Raw genomic sequence first — 17,185 nt, 5'->3', positions numbered from 1 at the left:
TTGAAGCAGAGACCAAAGTTGCCTATGATCACCTGTCTGAAATGGTGGTCACCCCAGATGATGTCAGAGAACATCAGAGAACTCAGAATTAATTTTGGATTATAACCAGGCATCATGAAACTTACAAGACTTATAATATATACAAAGTATAGGTTGATGATACTGTATTATCTGCCAAAACTCTGGAATATAAGTGGTTCCACTATAAGAATTATTCAGGTGTACAGATGCTCAGTATATCAGGGAAGTCAAACACAAGAAAAAAGCCTTCTCTGTCAAAATAAGTAAAAATAAGTAATATTTATTATAGGACAACTTTTTTTTTTTTTTGGTAAATGAACAAATATCTGTGCCTCTCTGGTTAGCCTATATTTTGAAAGAGCTAATAACAAAGTGAAATAGGCAAGTGTGGTAGCTAACTCAGTGCATAAGTCATTATAGAAGCATTTAAATAAGATTTTGGATTTTGAAAATAAGGAAAATCATTTAGGAAAATTTTGTTTATTATTTAGTTCTAGAAAGGGGAGTGAAACTTTATTAACTTAATTACTCACTTCTCAAGAATTTCATTAAGTACACTTAAAACCAAAATGAATGTACAGTGAATGCAAAAGATATCAATTAACTGAATGTATACCCAGAGTCTATCAAGTCTGATGCCTAATTTAGGAAATAGTTTATACACTTTTTGCTGAATTGTTTTTTTTTTTAAATAAATGAATTTAAAGAGAGAAGAGTTAAGACAGAAAAAAATTTCTGTAAACCACTAATCCATTTTATTCTCTAGATTACCTCTTCCCTAGTACCTTACTGAATGCTTTGGCCACATCTTTGTTCCGGAGACTGTATATAAGGGGATTCAGCGTGGGAGTGAGAATGGTGTAGAAGGCTGACACCATCTTGTCCTGAGTTGGGGATCTATTAGAAGTGGGTCTCATATATATGAACATAGCTGCTCCATAATACATCCCCACAACAGTAAGATGTGAAGTACAGGTGGTGAAAGCCTTGTGCTGACCCTCCCCAGAACTCATGCGAATAACGGTTATAATTACACGTGTGTAGGAGATGATGATGAGTGACAAAGGGAGGAGGAGCATTACTACACAACAGATGAAAATAAGTGTTTCGAATGTGGAAGTATCCGTGCATGAGAGATGCAGGAGTGCTGGGACATCACAGAAGAACTGAGCTATTTCTCGGGATCCACAGTAGGAGAAAGACATAGTAGCAGTTACATCAACAATCCCATCAAAGCCACCAAGAATCCATGTAGAGACAGCCATGAGTCCACAGAGTTTCCAGTTCATGAGACTGTGGTACTGAAGAGGATAGCAAATGGCAACATAGCGGTCATAGGCCATGACAGCCAACAAGAAGCACTCAGCACCAAATAGGGACACATAGAAAAAGATCTGGGCTTCACATCCTGCTACAGAAATGGACTTCCTGCCAGACAGGTAGCTGTGGGCCATCTTGGGTACAGTGGTGCAGATGAGCATGAGGTCCATGAGGGAGAGCTGGCTGAGGAGAAAGTACATGGGGGTGTGGAGCCTCGTGTCCAGGTAGATGAGGAGGACCATGAGAGTGTTTGCCAAGAGCGCCATTGTGAAGATGCCCAGGACCAGAGAGAAGAGAAAGATGTGAGTGGGCGTGTAACTAAAAATTCCCATCAAGATGAAGTCAGGGTTGAATGTCTGATTGTCCCATTCCATGATGAATATTTTCTGTATCTAGAACCACAAGAAGTTATAAACATTACGTATCTGGATAATTATTTATACACTGCCCACTCTATGTGTGGTACCCTGGTAAACCAACATACATGGTATGTCAGGACTGGGAAAGAAGAGCAGAGGCTTTGCAGTCAGGTGGAGTTAACCACACTCAACCTCCACCAACCTGCTCTGACAGGTTATTTCTGTATGTTCTCATTTTTCCTTTACATAGTATAAATAGCTTTTAAAATATATATATATATATATTTTTTTTTTTTTTAATTATTGATGATTTATGGCTGCCCTGGATCTTTGTTGCTGCACCAAGGCTTGCTCTAATTGTGGTGAGCCAGAGGTACACTTCATTGCAGTAAATGGCCTTCTCATTGCAATGGTTTCTCTTGTTGCAGAGCAGGGGTTCTAGGGTACACAGGCTTTAGTAGTTGCAGTGCATGGGCTCAGTAATTGAGGCTCATGGTCTTTGTTGCCCTATGGTATGTAGAATCTTCCCGGATCAGGGATAGAACCCATGTCTCCTGCAATGGGAATGTGGATTCTTAACCACTGACCTCCAGGGAAGTCCCAGGAAGAGAGCATTTTTAATGCCATTGCTTATATATTAAAGTAAGATAACTACAACTAATAATCTGTTATTTGTTGTAGAGATATTACATTTCCATTTATGTAATTTTATTTGTGCACCAAACTTAGAGCACAAATAGGACTACTAGTTATACAACTATACAAAAGATGACCTTCTAATGCAGAATAACTGGTTAATAATTTCAAGGAATCTATGCATTATGAATAGGCAACTTAGTTGCAGATGAGGAAATGAAAAATCAAAATCATCATTTATGAAGAAAGCAAGATGGATGGAAGGCAGAGGTAAAACAAGCGTTTATGTCTCAGTTTGAGACAGGTAGTATCTTAAGACTAGTTTTCACATTCACCAAAATGAAGAAAATTTAAGAAGGTATATAAGAAGGTTCGGAAATTATATAACCTGTGAGTCTGCCAAATTCTTAAATCAGTATCTAATGGGACAAAAGAAACAAACAAATGTCTTATATGTCTATCAGTGTGAGAGTGAGCCGAGAACAGTTTGTTGTGTTTGGGGAAAAGAGGAATTGTTTTACAAAAGATTAGACAAAAGCAGAGTAAACAGAGACAGCTTTTTATGTTGTTGAAACATCAAGGAAGAGGAATCCTTCCACGACAACCTCATGACATAATTATTTTGTCACTAAAGGAAAGGTCTTCTGTCATGCTGCCCACTGCTGCCTCAACCCAACTGTGTTTAAAGATTGGACAGGTTTCATGCTTTTACTCCCAAATGCTGTTGAAGCCAATTTTCAGTGGTCCTGGTCTAAATGTCTTTGGCTTCTCTAGTTCATCCCAAGAAATTTTTCAGGCAAAGAAGTAACACATTTTTAAACCTCCTCATTCTCATATCTCTTTTATGTATTTTCATCCTTATCAAGAAGAGGATTTAACTGAAGCTTAAGTCCAATACAAGGACCTGCTGCTGCTGCTGCTGCTAAGTCGCTTCAGTCGCGTCTGACTCTGTGCGACCCCATAGACGGCAGCCCACTAGGCTCCTCTGTCCCTGAGATTCTCCAGGCAAGAACACTGAAGTGGGTTGCCATTTCCTTCTCCAATGCATGAAAGTGAAAACTGAAAGTGAAGTCACAGTTGTGTCCGACTCCTAGCAACCCCATGGACTGCAGCCTACCAGGCTCCTCCGTCCATGGGATTTTCCAGGCAAGAGTACTGGAGGGGGGTGCCATTGCTTTCTCTGATACAAGGACTTAGCAGTTCTTTATTCAACGTTGTGTATCCTTTTTCTCTTAAGGTTTGAAATATTTCAAACCCAGCCAGAACTGGCCTGCCTTTGCTCTCATCCCTTCATTGGTGAAAGGCCTGTGCAATTCTTTGATTCAGAGACTGCTTTTCTTGTATTATCTCTATAAGTTGTAAAATACTAAAATTCTATTTCTCTTTTTATTGGATTCATAAGAAATATGAGCATCTAATATCTCTCATTGTGTTACCTCACCATCATTTCCACAGAAACATTGTCCCTGTTGGTAACATTTATTAGAATATATTTTCAAAAGATTGTACTGGTTGTCTATCAACTTAAATACTGTAACCCTAGTGCAATTTTTGTAATTTTAAGTCTATGTAAATCTTAGGAGCACAAATTATTGTCTTTTTATAGAGCTAGGACTGATTTTCTACAGACCTCTTTGCTGAAGGGGTAGCTGAATTGTGAAAGCTGGTTACTTAAATGGAGCATGCAAATGAAAAGATTAGATGTGGACGTTGTAAGTGGAGAGTTAACCATTAAGATGGACTTGCTGTATACCTAATTAAGGAGAGCTTTATGTAGGGGTGCCAACACCCTAGGAGAAGCCTTAATCTTCTGAGTAAATTTGATTGTTGTCCTAGAGAGAAGTACCAGTTTCATTTGTTTGGCTTCCAGGTATGCTGTTTGCTGCCAACTGCTCTGCATGATGAGTGAGGGTAAGGGAGCATGGTGGTGGGGTGATTGGAACAGCATTCTTTAAACAGATCCTCAGTTAATGTCTTTTCACAGGGGAATCTTTGTGTGTGATTCAGGACTGCCTCAATTTCTGGTTTATTTTGTTCATCAGATTTCCATGTGTTTTGATCCTTCCGTGTATCCCTTGTAATATTTAGCTTGCTGACCATCTCTTCCCTCTTAATTATTGTCCTTATTTATTGCTACATAGTCTCCTCAGTATTCTTGAGTTTGAGACCTCCTTCCATTTTCTAAACATACCTCTATACCAGCACTTATCAAATTGCATTGTTATCGTTATTATATATGTACTTTTGAATACAAAGGTATATGCAATGCGTGTTCTCACCTCTATGAGATATAAATACGTTATTACCAGCCCTTGCCCATTTCTTTATTCTGTCTTCTGAAAATATTTATAACCATAGTCTTCCTTAATTCCTTCATTGTCCATCTCAGTAATCATAAAATACAATTCTTGATTCTTCACTCTTTTTTATTCCCAAAGTCTAGTAGCACAGTCATACACTTTGTCATAAAAACTTATGCTGTCATTCATACAAAAGCATCAGGTTTTACACCCATAACCCAAATCCTAATTATCATATGTTGATTGTTACTATATAACATAATTACCTTTTATTTTTGAAGATTCTTTTATTTCCAGCATATCCTGCACATATATATTACTGGCCATAATTGTATTTCACAAACTCTAGAAACTTCAACTCAGAGTGTTCAAGAATGTACTTGATTTATTAAATAAATTTTAATTTTCCATAGGAAGCTTGTACTTCACTCAAGCCAGCATATTTACTCTTTGTTATATACGTTAAATAACAGTATTGAAAACATTGAAATAAGCCAAAAAGGCAGTTGACATTGCTTTTCATTACCATACAAAGGCATTATTTAGCTATGTCTCTCAAGAATTACTTAATTCAGGGACTGTACCTGTGTCTGTGTAGATGTTTGTGTACATATCAGTACATAATGGAAATATGTAGTGTTTCTTCATCCCTTACAAATGTAAGAATTTGTGATCAAAAACTAATCTTTTAAAATTTGCTAGGGAGCTTTAAGAAATAACTGATTAAAACATCTCTGCATGGTCGCACCTGCAAAACTAATCTTGCAGTAATATTAGTGGCCAAAGAAATTGTGGTTCAATAATTTTCAAGAACATCATAGGCTGTCTTTAGTTATACGAATAGTAACACGTATTAGTATATAAAACCTAATACACTCAAAATTTAAAATTATCTTAGTTCCATCTTTTGTAAATTATTTTGCTTTCTTTATCACAAAAGTAAATTCCCATCCACATGCTCACAAAATGCTTTATGCTATGTAATCCTCAATTAAGGGCCCATGTGTCAATGATGATCACCAACACTATCATTAAACACTACATGACTATGCATAATTACTTCATTAGAGTACCGAATTAGACTGAACTTACCTATATTCCTACTTATAAGAGGAGGATGCTTTCAAAAATAAATTAAATACATATATATGTAAAAGGGATGGAGGAGCCTGGTAGGCTACAGTACATGGGGTTGCAAAGAGTCGGACATGACTGAGCCACTTCACTTCACTTCACTTCATATGTAAAAGGAAGGAACAGAGAGGAGGAACAGAGAGAAACCTCTGTTGAGGAAGATGACTGGATTAGTTTAAATTCTGAGCAAAAATCAACACTTGTGAGGAAGAAGAACAGAGGCGAGGCCACATGGAGAGCACAGATTAAAGATTTAGACACAATCAGGGCATACCAAGTATGAACAGGTCAATTCTTCTGTGGATGCCAGACCAACTTGTATTTTCCCTTAGTTATAACCCAGCAACACCATCCTCCAGTGGAACACAGTCATAAGCCTGCCATAGGACAGGTGGATTTTCCTGGTGCATAAGCATAATGTAAAGATGGTTAGAAAGTACTCATTTAACACAGTGAATCTCACAGTGTGATCCCCTGACCAAGTCTAGCATCACTATCACCTGGGAACTTTTGGGAAATTCACATTCCCAGGTACCACTCCAGACCTACTGAATCAGAAATGTCTCAATAAGCCTCCAGGTGATCTGGATGATGGCTAATGTTTGAGAGTCACTGCTGTAGTCTATCTTCCTGCTTCAACGATGGTCTTTGTATGGTATTCCATATACAGAAAAGCTAGTACATGTTGGAAGACAAACTTCTATGTCTGAAAATTTCCTCTGCCTCTCCCGGTATCATTAAATTTCCAATAAAATAAATCCTTTATTTTCCAACCTGTGGATACAATATCCCTGATTATTCTAGTACCGTTATGTCATACTTCTCATCAGAGACTTCCACAGGTTCCCAACTGTGAGAAAATCCAGTGACAACTATTTATTTTGGGGTTCAGGATACTGCAAAAGAGGTTTCCTCTCATTGTTTTTTAACACAATCCCTGAGAATTCTACTCTCATCCCCAGACATTTCTAATGTGAGATATTGGCTTAGGTTACTTCCCTCAAGAAGAATAAGCTTTGGTCTCCAAGGCGTTTCCAACTTTTAAAATTTATTCCTTGATTCCAACTCTAGAACAACCAGATCATCCTCATTAAGTCTACTTCATTGTAATAGATAATCGGCTCCCCACTCGCTGAACTCAGTCGTATGGTCTCTTCTACTGCTCTTAGAACAGAGAGCTGAACTGGGACTCTGAGATCAGACAGTGATAGTATCAGGAATCTATTTTTTTTTTAACAAAATTCTATAGTAATTAATGTCATTTCTCAAGATTGTTGCAAAGATAATAAAAGATAACAAAATGCTTAATTAAAATATATGTGCTCAGAAAATATAATATCTTAACCATTTAAATATCTCAATCATTGCCATTGTTATACTTTTGGTATTTAATCTCTGTATTAGTCTGTTAGACTGCCATAACAAGATGCCAAAAACTAGGAGGGCTAAACAATCAAAACTTACTCTCTCACAGTTCTGAAAGCTAGAAGTGTTAGATCAAGGAGTCAGCAAATCTGGTTCTTCTGAAGGTTGCAAGGAAGAATCAGTTCAATGCTTCTCATCTAACTTCTGGTGGTTGCTGGCAATCTTTGGTATTCCCTGACTTATGAAAAATAACTCTGATGTGTCCTTCATCTTCACATGGCAATCTCACTGTGTCTGTGTCCAATTTTCCTCTTTTTATAAAGACACAAATTATTTGAATTAATACTTCCCCTAGTGAACTCCTGTTAGCTTGGTTACCTCTGTAAGGACCATAGCTTCAAATAAGGTCACATTGTGAAGTACAGAGAGTTCAACATATAAATTTTGAGGCACACGATTCAACCCCTAAAATATATATTAATTTCCATGTTTAATTTTATCCTATCATTTTGTATAATGATTTATTCTTTAAACTGGAATATAGACCACCAAAATGTATTGTCTTACATTTAAAAAATACTATTTTAATAAAACAGAATTGTGCTTTATACAGAGTTGAATATGTGCTTCTTAGAGAGGAAAAAAGTGCTGCATTAATGAAATAGATCCATGAAAAGATTCTCTAAATGAGTTTTAACCTAGTATACATGATAGAACAGTCAAATTATAATAATGCCTTGTGTTCACCTGCTGCTGCTGCTGCTAAGTTGCTTCAGTCGTGTCCAACTCTGTGTGACCCCATAGATGGCAGCCCACCAGGCTCCTCCGTCCCTGGGATTCTCCAGGCAAGAATATTGGAGTGGGTTGCCATTTCCTTCTCCAATGCATGAAAACGAAAAAGTGAAAGTGAAGTCGCTCAGTCGTGTCCGACCCTTAGCGACCCCATGGACTATAGCCCACCAGGCTGCTCCGTCCATGGGATTCCCCAGGCAAGAGTACTGGAGTGGGGTGCCATTGCCTTCTCCTGTGTTCACCTGCTGCTGCTGCTAAGTCGCTTCAGTCGTGTCCAACTCTGTGCGACCCCATAGACGGTAGCCCACCAGGCTCCCCCGTCCCTGGGATTCTCCAGGCAAGAACACTGGAGTGGGTTGCCATTTCCTTCTCCAACGCGTGAAAGTGAAAGTGAAGTTGCTCAGTCGTGTCCGACCCTTAGTGACCCCAAGGACTGCAGCCTACCAGGCTCCTCCGTCCATGGGATTCTCCAGGCACACCCTTTAAAAAGAACCTAAGACATAGTCAAAACTAATATTACTCAAGTTTTAATACGGGATGAATTAAGGTAAGATGGAAATATATCTATTGCTTTGGAAGTATCTAACAGATTTTCATCTCTTTCTGCTTCATTGAAACCCAGAAAGTGCTAGGTATTTTGTGATTTAAACTTATTTTTTCCAACCTACCTTCTGGTGTTTCCCAGGAAAATACAAGAACACTGACTGAGTAATAAAAAGGCTTAAATCCTAGTTTGTTTGTTTTTTTTCCCAAGTTAAATTTCTTTGTCCACAGGGACTTAGTCCCTTGCTTTTAATTACATTGATGATGTTATCTTCAATTTTTCCTGAGGTTCTCAATGTAATTTTTCCTGATTCCAAGATAAGCTTTGTTTCTTTTTATACCAAGTAGTAGGGGGTGATCTGTTTCTTTCATCATTATTAATGTAGATTGCTTGAAATATTCACCTATGTCTGGCTTTTAAAATCTTAACAATTTCTCTATCAACCTCTATCCCAGTGGTTCTCAAATTTAGACACTTATTAGAATCTTTTGAAGAAACTTGAAAATGTTATCTAGACCAGACTTTTATAAACTCATTAAATTAGAATCTCTTTGGAAGAAGCCAGGCATTATTTTCTGAATCTCCCCAGTTGATTCTATTGTGCAGGCTCTACCCTTTGCAAAATTAACAATGCCATCTTGGTCCTTGGATTCCACTGTTCTCTATTCCATGGCAAAACTTGTTCAATAAACTTTTTTAGTCGCTCATATTTTTTTGGTCAGTTGACACTTTGAGATTAAACTACTAATAAAGCCCAAAACATGCTTGTTCTTCTTTAAACAGTTTCCATATAATGCATAGGCTTGCTGCCAGAGGTATGGCTAAGAAAAGGAACACAATTATTTATTAATTCATCAGCATAGAGCTTGAGATAATTTATGAAATAATGAAGGATTTTCCCTATTTGTACCACTTTATCGTTATTATTTTTTGAGGGAATATTTCAAATGATCAAGAATGACCACACATTGTCTTAAAATAGATATCACCAGTCACTATTGATCTCTTTTTCCTTTTGACAGTAGTTCTTACTTCTCTCTCTTTATGACTCTCCCTAAAATTTCCTGCTTGACACTAGTCTTTAAAAGCTCAAATGCCTGATACTTATCATCAATTGGACAGTTTGGGAAAATGTGTTAGTTCATCCAGTCACCAGGAAATGTGGAGTTGTCTCATTTCTTTGAGAAGGACCCATAGAGGGGGAAGTCCAGTAAACACTCAGAAGCCCAAGTAACTCTATGAGTAAGGATAGTTGGAGAGCCTCTCCCTACAAGTGACAAATGAAGGATAGATGGAGGCTTACCAAAATTCCACCTACCTTATTTTATTTCCCTCCCCTGACCCCCAACCCAATTAAGCTACTTCATAGGTGATTCAGAGTATTGAGCAAGTTGCTCTGTAACTGGGCTTTGTGATACCAGGTCCAATGGTGCATACAGGGTCTGTGTTAAATGGAGATGCTCTATTAAGCTTCTCTCCATTTCCAGGGAAAGAATACTTGAAAAGAGGCTCTTTACTGGATTCATAGAGACTTAATGTTGCACAATGGAACACAAAAAACGCCCCTGTGACCTGAGCTACCCTTTAATTACTGGGTATCATCTGTCCCACTATCCATAAAATCATGCCTGCTCAGTAGATTTATTTGTCCATGGAACTATCTCCTACTGTTATTTCCAGTTTTCTGAGAATGGACACCAGAGAGTCTTTGAATTCATTGCAATTATTATTTATAATGACATAGAACATATAGCAATCCAAATATCCATCAATAGGAGTATGCATGAATAAGTTGATGGTATATTTATCCAGTGGGATATTGTATAAGTATTTAAAGATTCATGTGAATAGACTTGACGTATCAAAGTAAGTTAATTTTAGAAAACATAACGTGTGAAACATGCAAGTTGAAGAATTATGTGTAGAGTATAATACCTATTGTATCATATTATGTAATTTTTATGAAGATGTACACATTCAGCAAAATATAGTACCATTGCTGGTAATACGTCATCAAAACTTCAAGTCTGTGATTATGGCAGGAAATGTAAGAGGTTCATGGTATGATGGTGAGGAGTTACCCAAAGAGCATTAACTCTAGCTGGAATCTCATTTCATTAAAAACAGGAAAAGGAATAAATTCATCAGGCTAAGATAAACTCTCATATGGGAATGTGTCCATACTTCTTATATCATTCCTTTTGTACTATGCATAATTAAAATATTTTAAAATAATAAAGCACTTTTTAAAAATAAATTAATGCAAAAAATAACAATATGTTTCAGTTTTATTGTTATTTGCTAATTTGTTATTTAGAAAGTTATGAAACTTGATTAGATGATTCAGTTGGTTACTGAGAACTATACAGTATTGCTATTATTGGCTTTTAAAAAGAGAAATATTCTAGTCTGACTCAGTGCATTCAAAGAAGTCTAATGTAAAATCAGTTGATGAAATAATCTCTTATGGTCTAGTTATTAAGATGATTATTAGATTATTTTCTATGTAAAATAGTCTAGATTCATAAGGAAAAAAGCACTTTTAATTACAAATGTACATACATTTGTAGTGATTTGATTTTCACTTTAAGCAGTGACACAGTACAAGGCAACATTTATGTTGCAACTGTAAGGTAAGGGAGTTAGAGAAGACAAGGTTCAGAAAAAGAATGAGACCAGCACTTTACAGGAACAGATCACCTTTAATGAGGTGAGAAGGGGCAGCAGTCAGATTAGCGAGCTGCTGCACTTATCCAAGAAAAGAGTAAGTATATATAGGCATGTATGTGGAAAGTTACTGTCTTAAGGGGGCCTATTCTTCTCCAAGGTTGTTCAGAGTTAAACTGATGGGGTAAGGAATTTTGGAGATCGGCCAGAGGCTGGACCAGCTGGGAGCTGGGCGTAATCAACGTTAATGTCCATTTTTTTTCTTCGGGTGAGAGAGTTCTTTGTTTTACATAGAATGGTGGGGAGGATCTAGAGGGGAGTTTGAACTCCAGGCTATTTTGAGCCATGTAACTTTCCTTCAACAACAGCCCTAGCACATGCTCTACTATTATATTAATTAGCATGGAATGTTTACATGCTAACTGGTTTCTCAAGTGTATTTATTACCCTTAGATTTATTTCTCTGTCAGATGTCACCAAAGTGACCAAACAGTTCTGTCCTTTTGAGTTTGCTAATCAGGACAGCTTCTACCTTTCACTAGTTGGCACTTTGCTCTTCGGTCCAAGGAACCATATAAAATACTTTTCCAGTTAGGTAGCTATTTAAGTGGGGTCTTCAATTTTGCATGCTCATTAAAATTTTTCAGCCCCCACAAGACACCTCATTTAGTGAGTCCCCGAATAATTTCTTTTTCTAAGAATAGTACCTCTCTCTTGAACTTGAAGCAGAGAACTGAAGTTGCTAGTAATCACCTGTCTGAAATGGTGTTCCACTCCAAATGATATCGGAGAACATCAGAAAACTCAGAATAAATTTTAGATTATATGGAAACATCTTGAAACCTATAAGATTTGTCATATATGTTACAAATCTGATAATGAAAGATATAGCTGGAAATGACTTTATACAACCTCATTCAATAGACAGGTAAATTTACAAGTTCAAATAGGAATCTTTAAGCAATATTATATTGGATCAGAAAAAAAGTGACCCCTATAGAAACAACTATGTTTAATTATGTTAGACTGTGTTGACGTCCTCTCTAACTTTGAATACTGGTGTGGTAAGTTACCTAAATTTTCAAGCTATCTTTGATGTGTTTATGTAATCATCATAAACCTGTGACTTTGATAAAAACCATTTCATATCTCTGGACCTCGACAACTACACCTGATTAGTGATGGAATATAGAGGTCTTTTTCAGCTTTACTATGTCATGGTGAGGAAATAGTCACTTTAAAGTTAGCTTGATGGAGTCTGAAAATTCTAAAGCTTGCATATTTGTTTAACCTCAGTGGAGATATCAGTATTTATGCCAACCCTCAAGATCAAAGGTGAACAGTGCAGGGCTTACCACCACCCACCCTCAGATCAGAGTAACCTGGAAGAAATTATCTCAGAAGCTACTGTCAAATAAATACACATTTATGACTTCCGTAATATGAGCCCCCTCCATTATCTCAATTTAATTGTCATGGAGTTGTATTAAAGTGCATAATAGGGGAAAAAACTGTCATATAACATAATAGCTGGCCAAGGGGTCTTTCTGCCCTTTCCTGATTATGTTCATGGATAACTTCAGCCCTGTACACTTACCTCTCCTGGTGAGGAATCCCTATAAGCCATAAGGGGAGGAGAGAGAAAGCATTCCCTGAAAATGTAGAGGCACTCTTGTTCTAAACCATCCATCTAACATCCTCTCTAGAAAAAACTGTTTACTGGCAGAATCTATTGTCCCTCACTAAAAATACTGAAAAGGAGATATTTAACCCTTTCCCCATTCACGCTAAGGTTCTCTGTAGTCTCACCATAGCCCAGTACCTGTCCTTATTAGTGACCTACTAGTACCAGCACTCCTGCCCAGGGAGTGGAACAGAGAAAAGCAGGGTTTTTTGAGCTACTCTAGGGGCAAGTATTCTCCTGTGTTTATTCGTTTTTCTTGGAAACCTGGATATATTTACTATCTGGGTCTGTAACTATCCAAATACTTGACTCCATACAGGTTTTCAGTGGAATAGTGGTGGCCCTCAGCTTATTCCTTATGGGTTCCACTGCCTGCACCCAGCAGAGTATCCATACCTTTTGGTACAAATAAAAGTTCGTTTAGAATCTGCGACATAGGAGACATGGGTTGGATCCCTAAGCCTGGAAGATCCCCTGGAGGGATCACAAAGAGAACATCCAAGCATGGCAACTTGCTCCAGTATACTTGGTGGGAAATTCTCACAGACAGAGGAGCTTGGTGGTTATGGTCCAAAGGGTTACAAAGAGTCAGATATGACTGAAGTGACTCAGCATGATTAGAATCTGTGAGGTCAGTCAGAGTTTCTCTTCGATGATGGTGATGAAGCAGTATGTCCTGAAACTGATTATTGGACCAGAAACACACTTAATGAAGTCCTTCTTGGGGTCTATTGCCTTTTTTCATCATGAAGGGTAGTCAGAGAGTTTGTACAACTCAGCTCATCACTCATCATTATAATATGTACCAGAGAGTTTCACCCAAATAATGTTAGCTACCATGATGTGAAATTAGATATGAAATAAATAGTGCCACCACCCTCTTCTCCATTTATTCTTCTTAAGATATGGATTCCAATAACTCTTGCAGAGTACTGAGTGCCTTTAGTATATGCAGCCAGGCCAACTTCCATTTGAATATACATAGCTGATTTAGCATCTCATTGGTACATAATTTAAACCTTTGTTTACATGTATACAAGGTCCAACTATTTCTGTGGCTTTCAGAAATTAAGAGTATGATAACACTGTGCTCACATGAATGAAATTTACAGGTTGTAGTAGCCACTTCACATATAAGCAGAAATTAATTATGATACTTTTTCTAAAGCAAAGCAAACCTCCATGGAGTCAATATAAAAAAATTAAAACTATAATATATTTTTCATTAATAGTATATGATATCTCAGAAAGATATATATTAAAAAAGAGAAACAGATGAAAGAAAGAAGAAAGTTTAAAAGACTTATTTTGATCATGTGACCTTATAGCCTCAATCAGGAAAGATGTCATGTCAAGAATTCTATTTTGGCATTGTCCTGTTTTGTATCTTGGGAAAAAATTCTACAATTCCTTAACTATTAGGGAAAGAACTGTGAAATATTTCTCTTTCAAAATTAAAAAATATTTAAGGATATTTCATGTAGGTGTCATCATTTCTGTAAGGATCCACTCTCAGTGATACTCATCACATTCTTGGAAAACTCAACAGTCCCCTTTTCCATTTACTTGTCAGTTTCAGTGTTTAAAGGTGATCAACGAAGGGCTGTAGTAAGAGTACATATCTAATCATAAGACTCACAACTCCACCCTCATATAAATGAAGCCACAACTTTCCCCCCGCCCTACTTTTTAACTAAATTAATACCAGTGTCTTATTTTTAGATATATCTTTTTATAGCAACTCCAAATATCAGGTATAGCAACTCCAAATATCAGGTTTAGATTAAAGAAGTATATGCAGGTTCCATAATGAAATCCCAATCTTTATAAGGTTTATCCAATTTCCCAGGTAGAACCAATATCATAGAAATCTGGTCTTCTATGGACACAAAAGTGTTTCACTTTGAGTGCTGTAACCTGTCCCAAGATGAAGAGTTTCTACTGGATTTGAGTATATTCCTTTGGGAAGACCATGTACATTGTCTCAGAATGGGAGATGGGGTTCCCACCAAGGCAATCAAAGACCAGTCAACATTTTCATTCAGTTACCATCCATGTTCATCAGGAAAACAAAGAAAAAAGTAGGCAGCTTATGTAACAATAATATTATTACACCTTTACTGCAATAACTACTAAATTCATGGAAACTTTTCTACACACATTCAAAGGGTAATGTTCTGATATGAAGAATAACAATATTCCCATCATGGTTCAGTACATAAATATGATATAGATCATAATTTCTGTGTAGGACTCACAGCCCTGGGATTTCATTATACCATAGTGGATTTTTAGGATACCAAAAAAAACCCTATAAAATATAGGTTGATGATACCGCATCATCTGTCAAAACTCTGGAAATAAGTGGCTCCGCTATAAGAAATCTTCAGATACACAAATGCTCAGTGTATTAGAGAAGTCAAACAAAAGAAAAAAGTCTTTTTGGCCAAAATAAGTAGTATTTATTATAGAATAAGTTTTTTGGTAAATGAGCAAATATCCATGACTCTCTGGTTAGGTCATATTTTGAAAGAACTAATGACAAAATGAAATAGACAAGTGTGGTATTTAACTCAGTACATAAATCATTGAATAAGAATTTCAATAAGAATCTGTTTTGTGAAAATAAGGGAAAGCATTTAAAAGAGTTTTATTATTTAGTTCTATTAATAGGAGTATATCTGTTTATTGACTTAATCATTCACTTCTCAAAAACTTCATTGAGTATATTTAAAACCACAATGAATATTCAATGAATGCAAAATATATCAATAAACTAAATGTGTACCCAGAGTTCATCAACTGTGATGACTATTTTAGAAAAATTATACATTTGTACATTTGTTGCTAAATCTTGTTATATTTAAATAAATGAACTTGCCAGAGAGAGAGACAGGAGTTAGGAAAGAAAAAAAAACCCTGCAACCATTATCCAATTTGTTCTCTAAATTTCCTCTTCCCTAGTACCCTACTGAATGCTTTGGCCACATCTTTGTTTCGGAGGCTGTATATAAGGGGGTTCAGCATGGGAGTGAGAATAGTGTAGAAGGTCGATACCATTTTATCCTGGGTTGGGGATCGATTAGAATTGGGTCTCATATATATGAACATAGCTGCTCCATAATACATCCCCACAACAATAAGATGTGAAGTACAGGTGGTGAAAGCCTTGTGCCGACCCTCCCCAGAACTCATGCAAATAACGGTTATAATTACACGTGTGTAGGAGATGATGATGAGTGACAAAGGGAGGAGGAGCATTACTACACAACAGATGAAAATAAGTGTTTCGAATGTGGAAGTATCCGTGCATGAGAGATGCAGGAGTGCTGGGACATCACAGAAGAACTGAGCTATTTCTCGGGATCCACAATAGGAGAAAGACAAAGTAGCAGCTAACTCAACAATCCCATCAAAGGCACCAAGGAACCATGAAGAGGCAGCCAGGAGTCCACAAAGTTTCCAGTTCATGAGACTGTGGTACTGAAGAGGATAGCAAATGGCAACATAGCGGTCATAGGCCATGACAGCCAACAAGAAGCACTCAGCACCAAATAGGGACACATAGAAAAAGATCTGGGCTTCACATCCTGCTACAGAAATGGACTTCCTGCCAGACAGGTAGCTGTGGGCCATCTTGGGTACAGTGGTGCAGATGACCATGAAGTCCATGAGGGAGAGCTGGCTGAGGAGGAAGTACATGGGGGTGTGGAGCCGCGTGTCCAGATAGATGACGAGGACCATGAGAGTGTTTGCCAAGAGCGCCATTGTGAAGATGCCCAGGACCAGAGAGAAGAGAAAGATGTGAGTGGGCGTGTAATTAAAAATCCCCATCAAGATGAAGTCAGGGTTGAATGTCTGATTCTCCCACTCCATAAAAAATGTCTTCTTTATCTAGAAGCACAAGAAGTCACAAACGTTAACTATCTGGGTTATTATTTATTCATCATCCACTCTACGTGTGGTATGCTGGTAAATCAACATACATGATATGGTCAGGCCTGAAAAAGAATGAGCAGAGACTTTGCACTCAAGCTCCACCACTGCCAACCTACATGTCCTCTGACGAGTTACTTCTCTGTGCTTTATTTTACTTCTTTTACAAGGCAGAAATAGCTTTTCAATTGAGTTGCTGGAATTATTAAATAAGATATCAGTGCAAACCACAGCATCCAGACAGAGTATATGACTCCTCAAGAAACATATAACCAATTATTAAATAGGATCATATACATAAATTTAACAAGTGTATAAATTCTGTAACAGAGAAAAAGAGCATTTTGAATGTCATTGCCTATATAGTAAGATAACTGAAACTAATAATCTGTTACTTCTAAGAGATATGAACATTTGCATTTATGTA

The 17,185-nt window shown here is 37.2% G+C and overlaps 2 protein-coding genes across 2 annotated transcripts; both read right to left on the bottom strand.

Annotated features, from left to right (window-relative positions):
• Positions 1-322: 322 nt before the first annotated feature.
• On the bottom strand, positions 323-1,715 carry LOC147347493 (olfactory receptor 2M2-like). The gene has a single exon (XM_086370545.1). It carries the CDS (start codon positions 1,713-1,715, stop codon positions 789-791), a length of 927 nt encoding a protein of 308 aa, XP_086226671.1. The 3' UTR covers positions 323-788.
• A 13,869-nt stretch (positions 1,716-15,584) lies between these two features.
• LOC147347492 (olfactory receptor 2M3-like) lies at positions 15,585-16,716 on the bottom strand. Its single transcript, XM_086369868.1, has one exon. It carries the CDS (start codon positions 16,696-16,698, stop codon positions 15,751-15,753), a length of 948 nt encoding a protein of 315 aa, XP_086225994.1. The 5' UTR covers positions 16,699-16,716; the 3' UTR covers positions 15,585-15,750.
• Between the last annotated feature and the right edge of the window lie 469 nt (positions 16,717-17,185).

Source organism: Bos grunniens, chromosome 23 (assembly GCF_055505025.1).
Source record: "Bos grunniens cultivar Pamir isolate PY7600 chromosome 23, Bosgru_T2T1.0, whole genome shotgun sequence".
Lineage (NCBI taxonomy): Eukaryota > Metazoa > Chordata > Mammalia > Artiodactyla > Bovidae > Bos > Bos grunniens.
This window is presented reverse-complemented; position numbering and strand designations above follow the sequence as displayed.